The sequence below is a fragment of the Streptopelia decaocto genome, assembly GCF_964273445.1.
Source record: "Streptopelia decaocto genome assembly, chromosome: 4".
Taxonomy (NCBI): domain Eukaryota; kingdom Metazoa; phylum Chordata; class Aves; order Columbiformes; family Columbidae; genus Streptopelia; species Streptopelia decaocto.
Genome location: NC_138658.1, coordinates 38,332,170 through 38,358,336, shown reverse-complemented (window position 1 = coordinate 38,358,336; position 26,167 = coordinate 38,332,170). Strand labels below are relative to the sequence as shown.

At 37.3% G+C, this 26,167-nt stretch overlaps 1 protein-coding gene across 5 annotated transcripts in view; it reads right to left on the bottom strand.

Moving 5' to 3' along the window:
- Positions 1-737: 737 nt before the first annotated feature.
- CLCN3 (chloride voltage-gated channel 3) overlaps positions 738-26,167 on the bottom strand; it is a 73,092-nt gene continuing 47,662 nt past the window's right edge. For 3 of the 5 annotated variants that reach the window (XM_082051828.1, XM_082051827.1, XM_082051829.1), the window contains 11 exons: positions 25,211-25,310; positions 22,765-22,952; positions 21,976-22,098; positions 20,423-20,629; positions 17,581-17,661; positions 15,727-16,272; positions 11,510-11,696; positions 9,629-10,027; positions 7,724-7,940; positions 5,389-5,464; positions 738-3,712 (listed from right to left, as the gene is read on the bottom strand). In XM_082051828.1, the coding sequence (XP_081907954.1) occupies positions 3,554-3,712; positions 5,389-5,464; positions 7,724-7,940; positions 9,629-10,027; positions 11,510-11,696; positions 15,727-16,272; positions 17,581-17,661; positions 20,423-20,629; positions 21,976-22,098; positions 22,765-22,952; positions 25,211-25,310 (2,283 nt within the window). In that variant the 3' untranslated portion in view covers positions 738-3,553. The remainder of the gene's footprint in view (positions 3,713-5,388; positions 5,465-7,723; positions 7,941-9,628; positions 10,028-11,509; positions 11,697-15,726; positions 16,273-17,580; positions 17,662-20,422; positions 20,630-21,975; positions 22,099-22,764; positions 22,953-25,210; positions 25,311-26,167) is intronic. The other 2 variants (XM_082051830.1, XM_082051831.1) reach the window with 1 other exon arrangement.

Sequence of the window (26,167 nt, the reverse complement as noted above, 5' to 3'; positions counted from 1 at the left end):
TCCATTTATTCAAATGTAAGCACAAGGACAGAGACTTCTTCACAGGCCCAGAAAGTTATGTCTTATATGAGCAGCTCTTGAAAATTTGGTCTCATTCCCCCTTAAATCTTAGGTTCCAAGCAAAAGATACCTTTATATTAATGCTATGTAAATCATATAAGTAACAAAAAAGTATTCACTTTTTGTATCGTTATTTGAGCTTAAATTAGCAAAAATGGGGATCTTAGTATGGATTTTTCTAGTCTTGCCTGTTAACCTCTAAGTGAGGAGGAAAACAGTTACAACTGGAAGAATACTGAAGTGTTCTATGTGATTAATCTACATCATCAACAGACGTCTAACTTAATTATTTTTTTAAACTGGAGGTACTAAAGATATACTGTGTAGAAAATACATAATCCTGGCTTTTAGACAGCAAAAGCATCATCTACTTTTAACTCTTTTAAATAAAGATGACAACTATTCTATAATTAAAACATTTTTTTAAATGTCTACTTCAGAAAAAAAACATACCTAACACTGATCTGTTTGATTTGGTTGATATGGTACTGCTTTGTAGCCATATCCCAGGCAATACGAAGACTGCATCTCCTAAAATTCATTCTTTTGTTTCTTATCTGTCTATCTCCTATAGTTTTGTATTTAAAATTCCTAGCTGTTAATTTTCTCTCAGAGAAAATAAACACAAAATTCAACACAAATATTGTTCATGAAAACAAGAGAATGTGACAGAACAATAAATGGTCATACAGAAGTTTTTAATGTTTGATTAAATCATTACAGTAATCAGAATTTTTACTGTAATGATATGCAGCTCTACCACACTATTATAAATAAAAACATTAAGATCAATATTAAATACAGCTCTAGGCAATATCACAGATTAACAAAGAATGTATTCTTCATGAACCAGTAACTGAATGGTTTTTAAAAAAGAAAAAAAAAAAAAAAGAAACAAAAGCTGACACTTTCCCCCTCCCATCCATCACATTTTGTTTCAAATTAGTAACTTGAGTAAGGCGCTGGAAGTTTCATGTTAGAAAATTGTTGTTGCACAGCACAGGCACACATACTTCCTTATCAGAACCTCTAATGTGTGTTTACCAGAAGACATTTTAAATGTCAATGGGAAAGCTTAGCAGGTAAGAAGAGAGAACAGAGATTCACAACTTATATGCAGAATTTGAGATCCATACTGAAATTATAAAACACAGCAGGTGTGTAAACTGTATTTGAATTCAGACAGTAGAGTCTGCAGGATTAGGAGCAAGTCAATAGAAGAACATCTGAAAGGGTAGCGGTGTCAAACTGATTTAAGCAATTTTCACATACATAGCGCATTCTTTCACTGTAGAAAAAAATGCAGAAATTGGCATCAGAGCCAACTTCCAGAGCTGCCTTCTAGAAATGGGCCAAATCCTGCTCTTTGTGAAGCTGCTTCTATAAAGTTTCTTCAAGCTTACACAATGTAACAGAACACATTTTGAACCACTAGCATTGACTTCGGCTCCCACCCCATTTTAAATACAGGGGCTGAGCACCATGAGCCCATAGGCACATTTCATTTTCTACTGGTTCCAGTTGCTGTAAGAGATGAGATGATGAGATGGCAGTTTTATACTCAGATCGCTAAAAATTCAGCGGAGCACTTCAGAACAGGCATTATTTTGGGGCTTGCCAGAAGTACCAGTTTCGTTTCAGTATGTTACTGTTCTTAAGGTAACTGTGATGATTGCCTTAGGCATGCCTAGGATGACTATTTTAGACATTTACCATTTATATTTTTGCAGTCTTCTGGGCATAATTTTTAAAAGAAGGAAAGTTTATCTAGCCCCATATTATAAAGCATGATTTCTTTTTTTTTTTTTTTTTAACTTCCCTACTTCAGGCTTATGGCATGTTGCTTTTTTCCTCTGTGTGTGTTTGTGGTGGTTTGATAACGTGAATATGAAACAAATTCATCTAGTGCCTGGAAAGAAAGAAAGAAGTAAAGTAGTTAAGGATCTGTCAGTTCACCTGCTAGCGTGTGTGTTGCTGCTGAATTTTAAAGTCCTGCCAAAGTTTCAAGTACTGGATTAGTTTCTGCCCTGCTGCTCCTCTTCTATGGCTGCTTATCATTTACACCTCTATATACTTGGGAAAAAAAGTCAAAAGCAATCTAATAATTATCATTGCTTTCTTCCCATTATTAAAACCCTGCAGTTTTCTTAAATAAAATTTTAATGTTACTGTTCCAGTTATATGCTCGTAAAGAAAACAAAGAAATCTCAAGGTAATGGCAGTGAAAGTTGCATTTGAAAATTACCTTATATGCATGTTGGATCATAAAGAAACCAGTTTGCTTCAACCCTTCATCTAGTTGTAAACATTTGCTAATCCTCTATTACTTGCAGAGGATTACAAATTATTCTATAAAATCACATTAAAAAGGTAATTAGTTATGTGAGATATTAACTGATTCATATTTAATAGATTTTTTTAATCCATAGAAATATAAATAAAGAATGGTAAAACTCCAAGAAAAATAATATACATTTAGTGCAAGTTATGAGTTACATTTCTTCTTACCATGTCAGCAGTGGAACGTCTGTTGTGGAGAAGAAAAAATAAAAACGACTGTTCTCAAATTTTACGGGGTGGGGGGGAAAGATCTCCAGTGTTGTAGCATGCAATTTTTACCAGGTACACGTATACAGAATTGTTCCAGCTCTTAACTAGTAGAACAGCAGTATTTTTCCTTGTACTGCACAACATTGGTATATATCATAGTGTTTTCAATAATACAAAAATTGCATAAGACCAGGTCACATTATTGATATTTTCTGCAGCAAAACCAGTATTTTTCTTTGAAATGCTAGTTTCATCTGCTTTAAATTCTTCTCACATCATGACAGCACAAGGGCTGAAATAAGTCTCGCGTGGTTCTTGCAAGGTATTACCTGTTCCATCTGGTTTTGTCACACTGGATCTGTACTGCTCCAAGCATTTCATGATATACAAACTTACACATTTAATGGCACAAGAAAAAACTCCCTTCTTGTGATCAAACCTCAGTAACTCACAGTACATCTCAATATGAGAAACAACGGCTTCAAAAGGGCACACCAATTTTAAAGAGGCTTTGTTACGGCTCAGGAGAGAGAGAAATAAAGCTCTTCTGGAATGTAGAAAGGTGACGTGTAATCATTATAATGCTTCGTGAGTTAACACAACAGTTTTCAATGGTAAAAAGGGCAAGACCTTTCAGTCTCTGTAAGATGGCTCAATTCGGAATGATCCCTCCAGAAACAGGGACTAATAACACATCTCTTCAACGCTGAAGTACCAGGCTGGGGCTGGAGAACGGCGCCACCTCGCAGAGCTCGCCTGCTGCACTATCATGGCAGACCTGACATCTCGGGACGCATCCAGTGCAGGCCGGCTGCGCTCCCTGCCCACGCTCCCTTCGCCTTCCTCCTCTCGCCACGCGTTCCCCCAGACCAACTCCCGATTGCCAGCGGCACCGCTACGCAAAAACCCAGTCTCGTCTCTGATTTTAGAAGCGTCCTGCAGACTAAAGTGTTGTGCTATTCAACAAATGAACCTCCTCTTCGGTTTCCTCTCTCTCCTCAGCTATGGGTTTCAGTTGAACATTATTGAGGCGGGGTCTTGGTTTGCCGTCTGGGCCATATGACGGAGGATATCTTTTTTTGTTATAATGCCAAGGAGGCGCCTGGAAAGGATAAATGGAAGATCAGCATTAATCCAAGCGGGAAAACCATAAAGCAGAACAAAACTGTAGCCAAGTCCTTTTTGTTGACAGGAATAGAACAAAAGTAAACAGCCTGATTTTCTTATTTAAACAAAAACATTTTATTAATCAAAATATTGAGGAACCACCAGTTTGTTAAAGACAGCAATGCGGAGACACCATATCATGTGGTCTCTGACAGCTGTAGTCCATTTTAATAAAATACAAGTAATACAAGCAGAGCCCATGACAATTTTTATTTCATTTTTTGTTTCCACAAAAATGAAATTTTGATTAGCATATGCCAACAAAAAAGTAACAAAGAGGGACAAAGAAAAAAAGAAGTATGAAAAAGAAGTGATTTTGATCCCATTTCATAAGGGAGGCATGTTCCAACCTGGCCATCAGAAGTGACATACCACCTGATGGCCCCAAATCCTAACAGCAAATCAAGCTCCCCTTCCCTCCATTTTTAAATCGTAAGGAACCTGCCAGCCTGATGCACGGGCTCAGGCTGGATGTGCTCACAGGAGCGCACAGTAGCGGCCATGAAACTTTTGTAGAATAAAAAATAGTTAACTAGTTTTTGGAGGTCACAGCTTTAAAAAATAAAATTATGAATAGTACAAGTTTTCATTTTCCAATTTAGATACTGTGCTCTTATGACAGGGTCTTCATGGCTTTTAAATTATAACTCTGCAAAACATCAAAAAGGGTGAGACTGTCCAAAAGGATAATATCACAGGTGAAGCAAACAGCAGAATGAATGAGCTGCTGCCCTTGTTATTCTGGTTAGTACATTTTATTTGGTCATATTAAAGGACGCATGAAATACTTGTGAAATATTAGCATAAAATGAGAACATAATTAGCATGTTTTGCACATAAGCAGCTAAACTTGGTGGGTATGTTTAGTAGAGATGTAACTAGTAACCCATGTCCAAATTAAGACAAAGTCTACTTTCTGTCTAAGGTTAGTTCACAACATCATGGTTAAAACAATATCTAGATTCTGAAGTCAATAGTCAACACAGTAGTGTGCCACTCAGTGGCTTAGGATATCACTGAATATTTTATTAAAGGAGTACATTAATTGCTGTAAGTAACAGCCGCAGAATCACAGGACTTTACATAAAGTCACAGGACTTTACTAAAAACGAGTACTTTTAAAAAATCATGTTGATAAAAGGGAATTACAGGGGAATGCTGTGATACATTAAAAATATGCTTGGCTTTGCTTCTCAAAAGACATGATACTTTGCTATTTAACAGCTACTTACAGCTGTCAAGATCAGAAAAAAAGGCAGATATGAAAGTCTTAATTTGCATTAGGAGGGGAAAAAGTATTCCTAGCTGTGCGCTTTCCCACCTGCGGAAATTGGCAGATCAACTCTGACCGAGTTGTGATCTCAAGAACAAAAAATACCAGAAAGTCTATTGTTTACTTTCCTTTAATGTTGTGACTAACAGTATGTCCATATTAACAGCTTAATTTCTACAAAAGGATTTTGCACATATTATTTTAGGGTTTAATACAAATTTTTAACATAAGGTGATTTCATTGCTCAGCCGATGTCATCAAAGCCCTGAACAGTTCACAAGTTTCATGCTTCCTGACTTCTAATGTGTCTAATTATGAGATCTGATATATCTAATCACCAAGGGTTCGACGTGCTGCTTTAGTTGCTCGAGATGCTCTAATATGTTCTTCTTTGTGATGATCCCCAAGACAATCCTGAAACAGATCATGTTATGCTAATAACTGGGTGTGAAATCAAATAAAAAGTAGTTCTAATCATAATGAAAAAGGATCAGAGCAAAACTAATAATTAAAAAAAAAGGTTGCAAGAAAGCTCATGAGATAATTAAATGAAAAATGATTTGAAAGTCAGTACCCTTTCCCAGACATTGCCTCTTTTCTTTCTCCCAAAATGCTGAACAGAATTGGGTCTTTAACCACTCATGTAGGTTTCTCATGTCAAGTACAGGTCAGGGAAGCGCACTGCATCCCTTCTCCCAGATTCATATCTCTTCAGGTTTTAGAGGCACTGAAACTGAAATCTACTTTATTTCCTTTCTTCAATAGTTATTTCTCCTCACACATACAAATCATCATGCACATTTTAACAAGCCTCAGCAGATTAACAAAGTAGTAATTGTGTAAAGTCACAGCAGTCGACTTTTGAAGCTGCACTATAGAGCAGGGTTATCTGGTGGCCCTAGAAACAGACAAATTTGTTGTTCATGACACTGTAAATCAAGAGCAATTCCCTGGAATGGATAGTGTCATGCAAATTTGGAAGAGTCGGGCTCAGTCTTTAAATATCTCTACGTTTGTCATCAGCATCAATTACTACACAGTTCCTATTCCAATCTGAACTGGAACCAATAAGGTGGTGTGTGTCCTTATGTGGGTATATTCAATTTGCAGGAAATTTGCCAAAATATAGATTAGTCCTTGATGTCCACATGGCAATATGCTGTGGTTAAATACCACTAATAGTAGTATTTACTATCTGATCTTGTTGTAATGGACAGTGTATTCATGGAATATCACAAGTTTGTAAACTGAAGCAGGACAACCAATACGGATGTCTGAAAACAGCGAATTATTAAAGCCATCCATACTTGTTCCTACCTTACCATGAAAGTTAAAAATTTATAGTACAGTTTGACATAGCCTTGCACAGAGTCTATTTTGACATCAATGGCAATGTCTGGGCAGTCAACCACAACAGAAACTAAGAAAAAAAAAATCACAGTAAATATTCTTCACTGAAGTTTTATCAATTCAAATTTCCCTCCTCAAAACAAGAATAATTGCATGCCTGCACTGTTAGATCACGATGTCCTTTCCCCATCAGAGAAAGGTTTTTAAAGAGTCATTTATACTTCTGGAAACATCTACTCGCCATTCAATACAGGGATGAATTGAAGGAAAAAGAAAAAAAAAAAGCAGGATAACATGTAAAATAAATATGTTTTAAAACACATCTGAAAAAATAAACTTGGAAACAAATGTGATATGTAAATATTTGCCACTTATAACAGCAGTCCTGTTGCCCACAGCAAAACAAAGTAAGTCCCGCTCATATTTCAGGTTTCTTGGGTTTTGTGCCATGGACACTGATCCTAAATGATGTGGATTAGCAGACCATGTTTCACTTCCCAGGTGCCTTAAAAGACAAACTAACGAGAAAGCAAGATACTATGGTAGGAGCTGCAGTGTTGTGTGTCAAGTGTTTAAAGCAAGAGATACAGGAAAGCAGAATGTCAAAGGAACGGCTAGACAGAAAAAGATCATGTAAAAAAAGGAGGAATTTAGATAAGAGGCAACTTTAATGAGCATTTATGTTTCCATGCCTTGGGCTGATAATTCCCTATAATCTCATTTACAAACATTCTAAATCTTAAAATTACTTTATTGAAGTATTTTGAAGTGCAAAAACAACAGCTGCAGATTGAAGTTCCAGAACTAGTAGCAGTTACTTAATTCTTAGTCTTCCAAACCCAAAAGCTTGGTGGTAAACACCATCACTGAACTACAGAAGAGGAGATATCAACTGGGTCATTTTCTCCCTCACTTTTTATGAACCCAGATATTTGTAGATGTTCAATAGCTGATATATATATATTCTGAGAATGTGCAATGTATGTAAGAATGAGGAAACACAGGCCTCAGACTGTGCACAAGACTAAATTTCTGTGAGACAAGCTGTGTCTTCTCCACATGCAAGTGTCACATGTAAAACTCTGCTGCTGAACAAGAGCTGATTTCTAAAAGAACATTCTGAAGTGACTGAAATCTCCTGCCTGCTTACTTGGTCTACAAGGGAGGAATAAGAACTTGAGAGGTGCCACAGCACAGCACCTCCATAACAAACAGTTAGGTCCTCAGTTGCAGTAACAAACTTCTGGGTTCAAATACCATGATCCTGGAAATGAAAGTTACTGTATCTACTGAAATGAACAGCATTGCTGCCACTTTACTCACCCATTGTGTGTTACAAGGCACTGCCTCAGACCCAGCTTCCGGAAAATATCCACCACTATTTCCATTGGTGTGTGGTCTGTCACGGTGAAAGGGCTCATATCAAGTATGCTTCTGAGCTTCAGAGGTCGAGGGCTTTCTGCCGGAAGCGATGGGGTGTGCTGGGCAAAACAGACCCTGGAACTGCCAACAATCCCTTCCTGCTTCTTTCTAGCACTTTCTTCAAGAAAAAGAGGGAAGCGGGGGGAAACAGCAGAGGAGGAAGAATTTATATTCATGGAGTAAGATAATTTAGTGCAAACAGACAGATCAATCAACACTACCAGACTCTGATGTTATCCTGTAAATGTTGATATTCTGACAGATGCTATATGGATCTGTTTCCATAGCCACTGCTTTATCCCTAAGAAGTGCTTGTGCAGAAATCACAAAAGCCATCTACCATACAGCTTTGTCATCCTTTGGCTACTGCCTTTCCTACTCCAATATGACTTTCGTTTACTATAAAGAGGTGGAAAGGCTTAAAAACTACCAGGCAGGAGGCACATAGATGGCTGCTGAAGAAACTGTGAAAGGGAAAGCCAACCTCAGTTGCCAGCTCCCCCCTCATGATTCAACTATTGTTGGTTTGAAACCAAAGAACTAATTTCTGATCACTCTGAAAATCCTGTTGTCTTGTTATACGAATTTCTTTAACTTTGTGTAACTGGATCTTCCTCATGTCTTTATCACCTTGGTGACATCAGCAACCCTCCCTGTGCCCTGAGCTCTTTCACACAATGACTCTAATAAGCCAGCCAAAATCCACGACTAAGCAAGTTGCACTGTGCAATCTCAGCAGCTGAAATGAGTCTTACCAGTGAACGTGTATTATCAGAAGAATGTGTTGCTATTCCCCTGCTTACTCTTAAGTAAATGTAAACTTAAAACAGTATCATGTCTATAATAATTTCCAAGTTTTGGACATTCCTATACATCCTACATAATGTAATACCATAGTATACACAATATTAAGACCACAGGCGAAAGTTTTACTAAAGTAAACAGTGTTGTGTTCACAAAACATTTTTTTAAAAGTTACGGGAGATGTTTGTGTCTCTTTCTCAAGTATCTTTGTTAGAGATACTTGTCAATATACAAATGTATGAATTACCAAAAAAAGTAGTTTAAGATGCAACCTCACTGATTTCATACACCAAATGTTACAGTTTTGTAACACTGTCTTACACAATACTGATTTTTTTCCTTTGGTTATGATAGTATCCTCAAAAACCACAGAATTTTTCTTGCCAGTGCACAAAGCATTGTCACAAGTATCACACAAGTTCTAAGACTCGCCTGGAGAGAAAGGGCCCAAATGGGGCCTGTGTGCTCATATACCCAGGGCCAAATGCCCCATTACACAAACAAATCGAAAAATATAAAACTAAAATAATTAATATTTTACTTATCTCTCCACAATACAATCTTATTTATTAAAACAACTGTAAATAACATATTGTCAGAGAGAAGTACAATATACGTTTAAAAATGCCTTGTAGATAGTAATTCTCACAGAATCCTTCTGTTTTAAAATGAGAATTACTCAATTCTGAAGAAGAATGTTAGTGTAGCATGACTTGAAGAAAAGAAACACCAGCAAAAGCCTTAAACCAAACAAAAATACTGGACTAGATGACGTTTTGGCCTACTTCAGTATGACAACTCTTGTTTTCATGACAAAGAGAGGAACATTTTTTCCACTTCAGAGCCTGCTACTGAGGATAATCACATACTTCAATAACGGAACAGCCAGCCTGTGCAAGGAACCTGAAATAAGTCTTGAAATACAGAGAGTAAACTCTGGTTTAAGCTATAAAATCAATTTAACTTAGCATATATAATCATGCAATATTTGCAGAGAATTACCTATTGCAATAGTTAAATCTCTTCGTAGAGCAAAGCCCACTAGTCTCTGCGATTCTTTCGACATAATAACAGGAAAACCATTATAGCTGGTTTCGTTGATCAAGTTTTCTATGTCTTCGACTGTCATATTATCCTGCGTCAGAACTGCTAAAGGTGGATCGCTTCTTCGAGGTCTCATAACATCAGCAGCCAGTGTTGTGTGAGTAAATTCTTCCTTTGCATCCAAGAAAGGATATCCATTCAGTCGGATGTGTGCCTCGTAGATGCCTTCCCTACCAAAGGCGTCTCCTACCCACTTACTGGTCATGACTGCAGCCATGAGGGGCACAATATATTCCAGCCCTCCTGTTAGCTCAAAGACAATAACTACCAGGGACACAGTCATCCTTGTCACACCACCTGCAAGAAAAATGGTAGATAAGAATGAATTTAGATAAAAACAAATAATAACGAATTTAGAATTTCCTGCCTTCCTGTTGAGAACTACAAATACAACTTTGCCACTGGAGGTCATCTAACAAATATTCTGTATAATAAAAAGAAAAGTAGACATTAAAAAAAAGACAAAAAAAAGACAAAGAAACCACACAACAACCAACAGCAACCAACCACAACCAACCACCACCACCATCACCACCACAACCACAGCAACAACAAACCCACAAACCACAAAACACCACAAAACTTTTAGAATTAAAAGTGAGCTTTAGGGAAAATTCTTAGAAAGACAATAAAGGGATTTAAAAAACATGTGCAGTTCATTCATGTAAGCTAAGACTACAACTATGTATTTCTCCTTACCACACCTAGGTTAAAAATAGCGAGAAATGCAAGGAAAACTGCTAAGATAATAACTTGGAAAAAAGATGGAATTAATGCAGGGAAGTCACAGGTAACAATTCAACAGCTGTGCTGTCCAAAGGATTAGGAATCTAATGTTGTTGCTGAATCATAAAAGCTTAAGAGAATTCTGAGCTGGCGAAAAGAAAACTCTGTCTTGTACCATGGGAGAAGACTGGAATTATATTTCTCTTTCGTTAGTACGTTAGTATTGAAGATGTTTTTTTCTGCCAAGGTTTCTGATGCTGTATCTTCACTCAATAAAAGAGTACGATCTTTCTTTCAATGCTTTCAAAAGGTATTCAAGTTGATCTAGTAAAAGAGTAAGAAATCTCTCCAGAAAATAAATTCATACCACTAGTTTATTTGGTCACTCAAATGTACTTTTCCTTAAGGAAGAGGTCTGCTTTTTTTTTTTCCAGAATGTGTACTAATAACTTTTAATTTCTAAGGCAATGAAGTTATAAGCTAGGACAAGACAAGACATTCAAAAAACCTCTCCTAGTTCAGGTGCCCAACTTAAGCCTCTTTTCATGAAGCTGATTTTCAACAGTTTGTAAATCAGGCTTGTTAAAAATACCTCAAGGTGGGCCCCTCAAATCATTAGACACTTCTGAAAGTTTTGTTTGGATTATTCATTTCAAGAACAGTTTTTGCTGTTCATGTAGACGTGGCAGCTGATCACGTCACCTCCTTGTGATAATTTCAACAGTACTTGACTCTGCAAATCCTCTCCTTTATACATTTCAACAAACTGATTTTTCTGACTGATGTAGATAACAGAAAGAGAAAGCAAACACTCCTACTTGAATTCTTCTTTTTCTCATCCTACAGTCGATTTAAATTTCATATGTTACTTCTCAGATCATAAGAATCTGACAGTCTTGTGTAGAGATATGAATCTATTATTCTGAAGAGAGAGAAGTCCACATAAAAAGGTGTTCCAAAATTGCACACGTTTCTATCTCCTTTAATTTTTAATCGATATTTTGGCAATGTAAAAGAAATGAGATATGTATTTACTTTGTTATCTTTAGTTACCTAAGCATGCAGCAGCACCAACCATGGCATAAAGACCAGGTGTAATACAGTCAGCTCCAACTTCACACCACTCCTTGAAAATGAACCAGTCATGATGGTAGTAAGCCAGCTGCTCCACTGCAATTCCTACAATCCTTCCTGCTATCGCTCCGATTGCCATACTAGGGATGAACAGTCCAGATGGAACCTGCAACAGAAACAGAAGAACTGCTGTCATGCTGAAGGGAACACACCTGATGCATAGTTTTATATTTTTTTTCCTCTAAAAGAGATTCAAATGCTCAAATTGTCATGTTCAAAAGATGTAAATTGACATTGCAAGGTTAGTAAAACTTAACACAATGCTATGGATACCTCTGATCAACCCAGTTAGCTGGATCCCTTTTAGTAATGTGGTTGTATTTTACTGTATTTAAGAGCAAATCTATCACCAACACAGGACCACAAATTAGACTCAGTGCCAACAGCGCAATTCTTACCATATGTGTGTCCAATCTGAGCTGTGCTACTAATATCAAAAGGTCTTCCTATTTCCTAACTCCCTTATTACTTCATGTTCTTATGAGTCAACATTCACTTACTAAATGACTGCCTTCCCAAACTGCTTCCTAACACTGCTATACACTACACAGCCAACTAAACAGGTGATTTTTAAAAGGGGCTTTGCTTGTTATATTGCAGTTTCCCATACAAAGAAGTCTACATAGAAATGATAAATAAGAGAGAAAAAGGCAAGACAACTCCCATTGCAAAAAGTAGATAACGCATTACTTAAAAAAACCCCACATTACTTAAAAAAGAAAAACAAAGAAACAAACAAAAATAATGTAGTTTTAGTTATTTAAACTGTTTTTCTGTTATTAACTAAAACCTGAAAAGGCCACACAACCTTGCAATACCAACATGGCTTAACAGAATATTATTGCAAGTCTTGCTTTCATCAGCAGCTTCATAAAGAGTGAGGGTGCATCTGAGAAACTGCTGTTGTGTATCTTTTCTCCTCCTTAGGAAGCTCATCTTCTTTCCAAAAAAACACACTGGTGTCTATATGTCTCATTAAACTGGAAATGCCCACTGCTTCTCCTTACAGCAGCTGTTAGTATCAAAATGTTTTCTACCATGACTGAGGTACAGACCTGACTACAAATAAGTGGTAGAATTTTTACTTTTCGTCTAAATGCACCTAAACCTATCTTGTCAAAATAACTTCATTAAAGAACCACACTCCTGGTGTAACAGGACACATAATTTTTTTCCCACTGCACAGCTGCGAAATTTAAGTATTGTGCAATTCCAAACCATGAATTTTACCATGGAATCCAACAGCTGGTGCAGAACTGTATTTCAGAATCTATTTGCATTATTATTATATTGCCAGTATTTATGGCTGGAGAGATGATTTCTAAGAGACAAACCAAGGACACACGAACATAGCAAACTTTGTGTTTGAAAGCCAGCAACAGTTTTGGCAAAAAAGTTCACTAATCCTTCATTCCCATCCTGAATTACCTAACATTTCAGTGTCGATAAGAAGCAACTATTCAATGCTATCATTTTAGCATATTATCCAAATTGTGCGTTTATACCACTACTGTTATTTCCCACAATTAATCATGCATCTAAACCCTTTTCTAACTCCTTATTTTTTTTTCTTTTTTTCCTGAGTAAAATTATTTATTGGAAATCAGTTCAGTAGCATTCTGAAAAATTAACATTTTAGATATTAAAGCAATTAAATAAAATTCTCAGAATCTGCCTGAGATTATAGTCTGCTACAGCGGTATGCCACAGAAATTCAGTGTCCACATGGAAATTACACCCAAATTGTTTCTGGTCCTTTGTTAACATAACTTTTTAATCCATATAGCTCCTTCTCTTCTTTCCATGGTTACTAGTCTAACCATAATTATGATTTTACAGTGGCATTTGTTTGCATAAGCCTCTGAATCACAAGTCACAAAGTGAAGAGGAACTTTCACTGAGAAGGAACAAGGAAAGAAAGTTATGCTGTAATTCATCTCAGCTTTCTTCTCCAGTGCATGCCAGCCTAACCCAAGTTATACTACAGAGGAAATTATCTGTTCTATGGCACACATATCATAATGAGCAAGAAATCAGGATATGGGTGCAACTTTCCACTTCTTTGGTAGCGCAGCTGCACACCAGTCAGGTTCTGAGGCAAAGCTGTAATCCCACCCCAGCTGTTGATCATCAGCATTTAGGCACAGTAAAGAGTCTACTGATAATAAGCAGTACAGTTTATGTACAAAAACCTGAAAGAAAAATCAAAACAAACCAACCACACAGTGCCATATCAGCTTCCTGGTGGTCCTTGTCTGCAGCAGCAGGAGCAGCAGCAACCTGCACGTCCCACCAGCCCCAGCCAAGGGCCTTTGCTCATCTCCCAGGGAAACAGTTCCTGTGGGGCTGCGTGTGTCTGCACATGGCTACAGCTCCAGGAACACACCTGGAGAGCCCAGAGGATCCTTAATAATGATTTTAATTACAAAGTAATTTAAAAAAAAAATTGCATTTTCTCCTCCTTTCATAGAAATAAAGCATAAAATGGAAGTAAATGTAATATTGAATTGACATCCCCCCTCCTCCAGATACTGGCTGACATTTTAACCAGCTTTCTAACCATATGCTTTAAAGTTTCAGAGAAATGTGTATAAAAGAGTCCCATCAATGACAACACCAGGACTCCTTGCTTATTTCCAAAGTGATAAAATATATTCTTACAACTTCACAAAAATATTTCCACCAAATTGCAGATGCTGAAGTTAGGAGAAAATGAACCAAATTCAAATGAAGTGTAAGCCCTACCCTTCTGTAATCAAAGTGTGATCCTGTGGTGACAATCCCATGAAAAAGAGCCAGATGCAAATGAGCAAATGAATGGTAAATGTTGTGATGCTTAGAAGGGCAGAACCCTTGATATAAGTGAAATACAGTAAGTGAATATAATACATTGGAGTGGTTATGTTATAGAATAATGTCTGAAATTTTTACCTATGGAAGACTAGCATTTAAAATATAAGGAATGGATTTCTCTTACCCATCAATATATGGAAAATAACTTCAAATAACAGATTGCAACATCATCTAAAATATCAACAAGTGAGGAACACAACATGATATTGTTCTGTCAGTTACAGAACGACAGAATGGCTGAGGTTGGACGTGACCACTCCAGACTGTGTAAAGCACCACCTCTACTCAAGCAGGGTCAACTACAGCAGGTTACCCGGGATTGCATCCGGTCAGGTTTTGACTATTTCCAAAGATGGAGAATTCAGAAGTTCTCTGGACAACCTATTCCAGTGTTCAGCCACCCTCACAGTAAAGAAGTGTTTTCTTATGTATACAGTTACATGGAACAGCCATGTAGACTGAAAAGTTAAAGCCAGTTTAAATGCAAATCCTGCTTAAGGAACTTTCTACAATATGTTTGTGTTAAGACACATTTGATAATGATGTAGTTGCAAAAAACTATGAAGGGAGCCTGAAAAGACAGAAAATGATGAAGGCATGACAGTTATATGCCATTCACAAAATGGCCACAGCTTGCAGAGACGCTGAAGAGAGCACCAAAACAGAAGTACAAAATAACCAGGAACAACAAAAATTACGCTGCTTGGTAATGGAGAAGAAATTCCCACTACACTCACATGAACAAAGCCTGCTTTCTAGTTTTGACATGCAATACTGGAAATTTCAGGAAAGAAATCATCATCTGTTCCTTTTGACAGTCTGCAGTAATTACATTTATGTGATAAATGAGAGAGGGGATTAAAAAAACCAAACCTACAAGTTGCTCAAGAAATAGTGTCTTTTATTATTTCATGTAACACAACTAGGGAACCTGAGTGGTTTTGTTTGAACTCAGCTGAACTCAGCTCCTGGAAATTTTGGAATCATCCTTATTGCTGAATCAGGCCCATACAAACAGCCACCCACCCACACAGTTACTGTTCCTTATTAAATTTAGCACATGTTCCTATTCAGCTGAGCAAAGGGCTAGTTTGAATTTAATTAAACTTAATAGTTTTCTACAAAACTTGCTTGTTAACAACGGTAAAAAGACCTTTTTATAAAAGAAGTCCACATTAAAAAAAAATCTATAAACACAGCTGCTAGCTTTGCAAGATGGGAAATGAGAAAGGCAACAATTACATCATCACAACTGGTGATGCCACCACTGCATTCATGCTTACCTTGATACCAAAGGTGAAGACTGTCATGATTATTTTAAATATGAGTGCTAAACACAACTGCCATATAGCTGAATAGACTCCAGTGCCTGCTGGACGGTCAGGAATATCATCTACTATTTTGCTCGCATTCATATCATTTCTGTAGTCACAGAGGGAGGAGGATTCTAACGGCCCACAGTCTGTGAAGAGCTCTTTAATAAGCTCACTGGTGTTTAGCCTTGTATATGGATTAGGAAATGCAATGACAGCTGTTATTGCTGCAACAATAATAACCTCCAGGACAGGATACTTCCCAAATTTCGTAGATTTGCGGCGACGACACCATGCGATGTTTGCTCGGATGAAAAATGCTCCCCAGAGCCCACCAAATACTCCCAGAAGAATAAAAGGAAGCAGTTCAAAAAGGTACCAAGGAGTGTGATATTCCACGTAAAAAAGAACTAGGCGGCTATTACCAAAAGGATTGATGGACCTTAAAACAAATGCAGCTACTAAAGCAGCAAAAAATGATCTCCATAAAGTTTTCAGGGGGAAATAGTAACTGACCTGCAAAAGGCAAAATATGAGAATTATTAGTGATTCAATTAAACATGCTGGGACGACTGTTTTATGCACGTTACAGTCCTTCTGCTCACATGATATATGATAGAAAAAGCACTTGTAGGGTATCAGTGTTATTCGTATCAATTGGAACACTAGCTCTCCAGCACATACTACATTTTTAAAAAGCTCTACAAGAAGTCATACTTAGATCAGTTTTCAAGTCAACATTAAAGCAGTATTGAAACCACTGCTGTTTTAAAACTGCTAGAAAATAATGCATGGCAATTTATGTTTAAAAGCTTCTCTGTTTATAAGTATTTTTTTCTAGCATTCATAAGAACCAGACAATGTACTAGTTGCTCTCTCGAGTTATTAACTCTCTCCAGTTTCCTGTTAATACTGTTTCACCTCCCTTCAGCCAACATGTAAATGTTTCAGGCAGATGTGTTATTTTTATGAAGTATTGCTAAAAGGTAAAAAAAAAAAAAAATCCTCAAACAGAACACACCATTTCGTGCTCAAGCCCCACGTAGCCGGATTTGAATTTCAATTTCAATAGAGTCTTCTTCTGAGGTTTTATGGGGCAACAAAGAATTCTTCTAAATCCCCTAATGATACAGCAAAATTATATACAAAAGGATATTTTGCTTCCTTTTTTCAACTCAGATGTTTAGATTTTTAGACTCTTTAAAAATGCTAATGATCTAAATAACATTCTTATGTATTTTGAAAACAACTAGTGAAAACTGATTTAATATGAAACATTTATTGGAGAACAGAATTTGGTTGCCTTGGAGATCAGTTTTACAGTATATATGTCTTTTTAACAATTAACGTATTCAATTGTGTTTAGTGTTTGAAACTTTAAGAAATGTTTAAAAACTTGCATCACAAAACTGCCGAATAGGTTTCTCCAGCCTCTTGCAAAATAAAAAAGAAAGCTCCCTGTTAGTTTTTGGGGTATTATTTGTTTGCTTGTTCTTTGGGGTTTGTTTTGTTTTTTTAGAATACATTCCTAGAGGGAAAAACTGTTATATCTCTATCTGTATGTAAACTGTAATTATTAACTGACTCAGCTCTTCTCCAGAAAAATATAACTGAGAATAAAGCAAAGCTGACATTCATCCAGAGAAAAGAAAAAAAAAAAATCCGTGGCAGTTTGCTGATAACAGGACTCTTGACTTTCAAAATGTGGGTCCAGAAATAATTTCCTTCTTAGAAAAGACTCCACAGCTTAAAGGGGTCTAAGATTACTCATGCTAAAAGAGATTCTTTTTAATATCTATCCTTCAGTGCCATCTCTTGACATACCTCCTCCAGACTGAAAAGGACTCCACCAATTGGCGCACCAAAGGCTACAGATACTCCTGCTGCTGAGGCAGCTGACAACACCTGAAAAAGAACAATGGTGAGGGCTTTATTTGCAGCCTGTGATATGCTTTAAACATGAACAACAAAATCTCATTACAGTTATCAGTTTCTTCTATGCTTCTATCAAGGACACAGAGACTTGATAACAGAAAAGTTAAGTGTATCAGGATGCTCATAAGCTGTGGCCAGTGGCGGCAGCAACTACTGAACAGGTACTAGCCATGATGAAGCCAAGGACGCTGCTGAAAGCCTCCCCAGCAAAGCACATGAAGGAGTCTGTGCTTCAGTACGAAACTGCTGGTATCTCATTTCCAAGGAACTGTAGTAAGCTTCTTCTGTGCTTGAGCAGCCAGTTCCACTGTGTCATGAGTCAAGCAAGCAGGGCAGAAGACCAGCTTGGCTGGACTGGGAACAGCTCATGGAGGTCAAGAGGAAAAAGAAATTGTATGATCTCTGGAAGCAAGATCAGGCTTCGCAGGAAGATCACACAGCTGTGGTTCATATATGCAAGGAGATGACAAAAAAGTCAAAGCTCAATTACAGTTGAAACTGGCCAGTGCTGTGCCGGATAACAAGAAAGGCTTTTCTAAGTATGTTAATAGCAAGAAGTAGTCTAAAGAAAACACTGGACCTGTATTTGTTGAAGATGGTCATCTGACTGACAAGGATGAGGAAGAAGCAGAGGCATTCAATGCAGTTTTTGCCTCAGTCTTTAATAATACTGACAGACCTTGGGCTGCCCAGTCCTCTGAGTCAGAGGACCACAAGGGTGGCAACAGTGACTTTCCATTTGTGGACACTGAAATTGTAAGGGAGTAGCTGTTATCAGCTGAATGTTCACAAGTCCACGGGGCCTGATGGGACTCATCCCAGTAGTCTTCAAGCAAAAACCTGCAAAAGATCTGAGGTGAACTGAGATCAAAGGAGAGATTAAGAGGAACTGATGCAACAGCTGGTCCTACAGCATCATAGATGAATTATGTTCAATATATGAGGATGATTAAAGTGTGTGCTAATTATAACAATATTGGACGATTTCCTTGCAAGAACACTGATCTCAGGTAGTAGCCCTTACATACCTATGGAACAATACACAGAGAAACTCAAAGAATTATTACATTATTCAGAGATGAACAGATGAACCACAGGAGTTAAATGATTTAAGAATACACAGCTTTGAAATAGGAAGTGAACCCAAATTTCCCATGCTCTGCAGTCTCCTAGAAGTACGGAAGTTGAGCCTCAGACCTGAAGCCCAGCTGGGATGATATCCTTTCATATTTTACAATACGAGAATTTTATTGAATTAATAAGAATGTTAAAACTTGCTACTCTCTATGACCGTAACTGTCTTCGTTAGCATAGCTCTCTCTACTGGGTTTATGTGACAACGTTTTGGTAGCGGGGGGGTGCATGGGTGGCGTCTGTGAGAAGACACCAGAGGCTGCCCCATATCCACCAGAGCTGGTTCCAAACGGCTCCAAAATGGAGCCGCTGCTGCCCCAAGCTGAGCCAGTCAGTGATGCTGGTGGTGCCTCTGTGATAAGATATTTAAGAAATGGTAGAAACACTGCATGGCGGCTGGGAAAGAGAGAAAAACATGAGAGAAACAGCCCTGCAGACACCAAGTTCAGTGAAGAAGGAGGGCAGGAGGTGCTTCAAGTGCCAGAGCAGATTCCGCTGGAGCCCATGGTGCAGACCATGGTGAGGCTGGCTGTCCCCCTGCAGCCCATGGAGGTCCATGGTGGAGCAGAGATCCACCTGCAGCCCGGGGAAGACCCCAAGTTGGAGCAGGTGGATGTGCCCTAAAGGAAGCTGCAGCCTGTGGAAAACCCATGACAGAGCAGGCTCCTGGCAGGAGCCACGGTCTGTGGAAAGGGGCCCACGCAGGAGCAGGTTTTCTGGCAGGAACTGCAGTCTGTAGGGCATCCAGGCTGAGGCAGTCTGTTCCTGAAGGACTGCACCCTGTGGAAATGGACCCAAGCTGAAGGAGCTGGTGAAAGACTTGTCTCCCATGGGAGGGACTCCTTGCTGGAACGGAAGAAGAGTATGAGGAGGAAGAAGCAGCAGAGACATAGTGTTACAAAGTGACTGCAGCCCCGTTCCCCATCCCTTTGTGCCCCTTTGGCATAGAAGAGTCAGGAATGAAGTTGAGCCTGCAAAGAAGGTGGAGCAGGGGCAAGGTGGTTTTAGTTTTGTTGTTATTTCTCACTATCCTACTCTGTTATTTATTGGCAATAAGTAATCTTTCTCAAGTCTAGTCTGTTTTGCCTGTGACAGCAATCGGTGAGTGATCTCCCTGTCCTTATCTTGACATAGGAGCTTTTCATCTTACTTTCTCCTGGTATCTTACTGAGGAGGAGGGGTGAGAGAGCGGCTTGGTGGGCACCACAGCTAATCCACCACACTCACTAACAACAATTAACTGAAATAGAGCAGAAACCCTGTTGTCACCAATCCTTTTCCATGAATATTTTGTTCACAGATTCAAAAATTCCCTGCTGTCCTCACAACTGAAGACACTCATCATTACAAAAATGTAGAGCAAAGCCCAGAAAGCATTTAAGTAAAATCAAACAGTTTCTGAGGTGGGAGAAGTGCAAACTTATTCGACATGGAAACTATTTACCTTGGAGAATTATAGGGATAATTAATACATTGTTTTTAACACAATAAATAACTATTGATAATCGAAGCCTCAAGACTGTCTGAGAGAACAAATATTGTCTTTTAAATGTATGGATATTGAATACATTCTAGAAATGCTTTTATAAGAACTTACCTCTCTTTTTTTAGCCTCATTTGTGCTGTATTTTGGAAAGAGGTAGGAAAAAATATTCCCACAGCAGCAGGCAACATGTACCAAGGGACCCTCTTTTCCTAAACTCAAACCTGATGCGACAGCCAAGACTAAAGTAATTGTTTTTATCATCAAAGTCCACTTCCCCAGGTAACCTCTGATGATGAAGCCACTCAAAATAGTTTTTATCTGGAAGAAAAAGAAACAATATCTGTTACCGTATTCTGCTTTCTTCAGAAAATAGCTCAAGTTATCATTTTAGCTGCATAAGTTCAAAACCAGCCTTTTCAAATGACTAACTTTATCACACTTTAAATTGTTCAGATCGCTACACTGAGTCCATTTAGTTGCCAGAGGCTTTCACTTGGAACTTACTCTGAAACACTGGACAATAACATACAACAACATTATCAACTACATTTAGTAGAAAATTAATCTGCAGCAGCTTCTGAGACTGCATTCATTGGTTTATGATGTAAATTATCAAGTGAAAGTCAGAAAACTCCCAAACAAAAAATAAACCTGCAAAAACTATACTCAAGGTCATCTACTGTAGCAATATCACATTTGCACCAATTTCACACCTCTTGGTTTTCTCCTTATGTTTTACCATCTCCACATAAAACTTTAACAGTAGATTCCTTGACATAAAGATGGAAAAGATCAGCTTTTTTCCACTAAAAAAGATGTGCCACTCACCTAAGGTATTACTTTGCCTACCAGCATCATATTAGCCCAGAAAATATGCTCATATATAGGAAATAATATAGTTATCACAGAAAAGGACAACATGTCTATAAACAGCATGTACACAAAACACTGGGCACCTGTGTCTGGAAAATAAAGGTCAGCTAAATTTGGAAAGCAATTCAAGATGAAATCTCATCTGGAATAATGGCACAGAGCTACTCCAGACTTGGAATTCAGAGGCAGGATTTCTCCTTCAACTTCTACAACACACATACATACAGAAGTATTTACAGAATGACTGGAGAAGTGAGACTCACCAGTCTTTGACTTTGGATTTTTCCCTCCCATTCTGCATACAGCAGCAGACAGCAATTGTAAAAACAATGAGGTTTTGAGGCTACTATACATTTTACTTTGTAACTGTCTGATGGTTTGTGCTTGTTAAGGCGATTAAAACCAGTGCAACAAAAGACCAATTGCTGTATCAAAGGATCAATACTCTGTCAATGAACCACTGATTTCTCATCACTGCAGGGATGTGGGGGGACTGGGGTGAGGTTTGGCAATCACTCTACAGAAGTTTACTCTCCTAAGCTGAGTGCTTCCTCAAAAAGTAGTCCAACCAGAAGTGGGCAGCAAAACCTAAACCTACAAACTCAGGGGATTCTCTGAAATTCTCAGCAGCAAATTAGAACAATTACATTATTCATATTTGAATACTTGTATTAATGGATTTCATCAAAGTCACAGGGCGCTCCCTCTTGGATTCACCCAACCATGAAAGCCAGCAGGAATTTTCATGTTAATATGAAACATCTGTAATGTACATATTAGTTAGACCTTACCTCAGGTATCCCTGAGCCACAGGCGTAGGGAGCAAATACCTTCACCAAAGAAACTGCTAAAAAGGCAAAGCTCAAAGCCCAGAAAATGTACATTATGTAGTTCATTATGTATGAACCTGGACCCTAAAAGCAAAAACAACAACAACAAAAAAAGTCAGAATCTAAATTTGATACAGGAGCAAAATCACTACTTAAAATAAGCCAGGAGTACTCTTGCTGCAAGTATGCACACATTTTGCGGGACAGTAATTATTACCAAGCCAAGAGACAGTTTTGTTTGAAAAGCATGAAGTCGTGACACCCACAAATCAGCAAAGACTAGGTTATACAAGGTATAAAGTGTTCTAACACTTTACCTTAAAAATAAACAATAAACATAACACAGGTATTTTTTAATAGCTATTAGCTGCTAACATCTACTGAATACTGAGTAAATCTTCTTGAAAAATTTTGTGGTGGAAAAATAAACCAAATCTATCCTTAGTTATTGGAGAACACCACCATTTTAATTTTTATTTTGTTATGTATATGATGATGAACAGAAATTCTCATGTTGTTAACCATTCTATACTCCCATAATTTACTCACACCTGCAACATTCCAAGTCCCCTTGCAGTGCATTAAATGCATATTTATTACAGTATAACCTATTAATCAACTCAAATGCTGAAAAACAGAGTTGACAGTACAGCCCAAATCCATGTTTAGTACCCTAACCTTAAGACCATTTTCTTTCCATGTTCAGTCGAGCTGCTGAGCAAGATCATCACAGAATAGGTACATACTTACTTCTGCTTGCCCAATTATTAGTTCTGCCCATGTTTTCCACTGCGGACATTTATCTCTCTCTTCAAATGTGGTCTCATTTGAACCCCAACAACACTGTTCATGGTTAAACCACAAAGCACTAAGGCAAATGCCTTCCTTTAAGTCAGTCATCCAGTCAGCAGCGATATCGATTAATCCTGCCAGTGCCCCTGTTGGAGAAACAGGTTTGTATTAATATTCTGGTAAACAGAAATAACAGACACAGCTAAAATGATTAAATGTGCTGGTATTAATTGATGTAAATTGAAATGACAGAAAACCTAAAGAAATATACATTTAAAACATTACTGATTTCCAGGAATATATCCTGTTTGCAATATGGTAAGATTAGTATTTGCTGAAGAATTTAGTACTGTGTATAGTTCCTAAGTTAAATGTATCTTTTTTTTTTTTTTCCTATGCCATACTTCTTGAACAGTCCACTGAAAACTAAGGAGTTAAGAGTCAAAAGAGAACTGATACATTTTTGTGACACAGAAGACAATAAACCTTCTGACAAAACTACCTTGCCATGCTTCAGAGAGCTCATGAGCTATTCTACTATGTTTTGTACAGAATAGCATGTTTGTAGAAAATCATTCTTACCTTGCCAACAGCAGTTTTTGAACAACATAAATAAAACACCAAATAAATGCTGATGACATTCCCGTAATCCATGTGCAAAGTAACTTAACTGTGTAACGTGGTAAGTACTTAAAATTCCTGTTGCAGGTAACAAACAGTAGAGATACTGAACAGTTCAGAAACTCAAACCTGAAGAAGGATTCTGTGTTGTAAATACATGCAGAAAACTTGCTGAAGAGTCCTCAAAAAAACAGGCCTAACATGCGGAATTGCTTCAAAGGATTTAAAAAAAAAATCCTTTCTTTGACTAAAGCAAAATAGCTTTTCACGGTAGCAGTATATTGAAAAACTATTAATACTTCTAAAGTCAGTATTTTTGTGAATATGTACAGCTGCGAGTTATAATTTATTATTTTTGAAGTATTAATCACTACTAGAAATAACTGTCTAGAGACAGACACAGTTTACTTGTGCAAGTTGCTGGTAGAGAATTACCTCTGATTTTCTAATTTCTATTTACTAATCTTTACAGACCCTCAGTTTGGGATCCTGGGCCAAAGTAAAAAGCAATATTTCAGCAGAACAAAATTTCAACCAAACTAATCAAATATGGGCACAAAAGATCCCCCCATGACTGAAATCAATGTTGCACCATTTAAGATTCACTAGACACATACAATAGAAAGCAACTGAAACCGAAAAAGCTAGGAAAGTTCACAACCAGAATGTGCTTGCTTTTTTGCTCAGAAATGCAGTAAAGCAATTTCAATATACATAGCAGCTTGGGGGGGTGGAAACACAGCACTGCACATTCCCACCCAAATTATCACAAGCAATTTCCAGTAATTGTACACTCCCAGTTTGTACATTCGGAAGTATATAAACATGCTACAACATATACTTTGCATATAGATTAATTTATATGCGATTTGTGAAAGTGATTATGTATACAAGTAGTAATTATACAGTTACCATGCCTTTTTAGCAGGCATAGCCATACTCTGCAACTAATTAAATTTTCCTTGCATTTAATCTAGGATCTCTGTTTGAAATACTGTTTCGGAAAAAGCGGGCACTAAGTTGGTTACTTCTCACTCCTGCACATTTCAGTCACTCCAAACTATGCTGTTAGAATGCAACACTGCTTGACAGTGGGGACACAAACTATCAGACAATTTTAGCTGTAAAACTCATCCTAAAATACATTGAAAAGAAAAGATAGAGTTGAAGTAGAGGCCAACAAACTTCACCTGTTAAAGCTAATATTTTCTGTGTAACAACCTCTAGAAAGGTATGACATAAACATATAGCTAGACTTTGCTCATGTATAAACATATCCTTTATGAGAAGTATGTTTACCAGAACTATACATAAACCAGAGCTAACTTTTGGTTCATGTGAAATAAACTAACGGGTTCAATAAAATTCCCAGCAAACAAACAAACAAATAATTCACAGCAGAAAAAACATCTGGCAGAATCAATTAATACACTTTCACAAAAAATCCTACAAGAAAAAAAAGCCAAATTTAACAGAAAGAGAAAACAGCAATGTAAATCACAGGATTAAAGAACATTGATAATTTAGTAGGTGGAATTTCAATAACTGAGAAACTCTCACTAAATTCAGTCAGGATTTCGTTTTCCATTTGATTAGTAAACCCTCCCCTCAAAATGCTAAAGCCTGTAAATCGAAAAAGTCAACCCTTTCCTTCCCTCATGGAACTCTGGCAGTGGTCAGAACCAGCTCTCAACCGGGTTGGTGGATAACACACAAACAAAAAGTACAGTAACTATACTTGCTGACAAACATGAAGAAAGAAATGCTCTGTTTTTTAATTTACCTGATGCCAAACCAGTTAGCGTGACTACTAGCCATCCTGACCACGCATCGTACAAACTTTTTGTCATCTCCCATGCTGATTCTTTCTTCTTGCTGTTAATCTGCAAAGAGAAATCGTCATGTATACTTGTACGTGTTCCTATAATATGAATAGGAGGAAAAAAGGTAAGTATGACATACAAACTGCATCACAAAAGCTGCAGGCAAATATACCTTCTCTTTAAACTACAAGCATTCTCCTTGTATCAGTGCTTTACATCGATAAATCACCTTGATTATTGAGACATCAAACAACTGACAGAGGAAGGTAAAATTTGCTTAATTTAAAGAACCAAAATCCAAGAAATGCATTAGTAGGATAAATGAATACTTTCTATGATACACATCTAAAACTGTAATTGGAAAAATTATTTCTGTCTTATATCTTAAATTATTTTTTGTTGAACCTCAAATAAACTACTGGTGAACTATTAAGAAGCTATTCCATAAAATTCAAATTCCTAAACTTCTATTTTAAAAATAAACGTATTTTATCTTTAGACTAAAAACCTCATGAAAATAAAACAAAAACTGGACAACTACCCTATGACACTTTTATACAACTATTACTAATGACATTCTTATTTACTTTCTACCGTTAGCTCAAATTTGTGCATAACTTGTTTTATGATTAAACCTTCATTATGTAACTGGATCCTATTTTAATGATTTTTTTAATACTGTAAACAGAGGGTGAAAATATTTAAAACAAAGAGAAGAAAAAACAAACAAAACCAAAAAACACCACCAAATAAAAGCCACCAAAACCAAGAAAGCACAATTCTAAACAAGGAAATCTAGAAAAATATACCATCCCTCAAGCAAATAAATATATTTTATAGTTTCCTTGACATTTGTGAGATTCTCAAACTCTTTTTTTAAATAAAAAAAGTTGTTTCTACAGAATCATGTCTTTCAA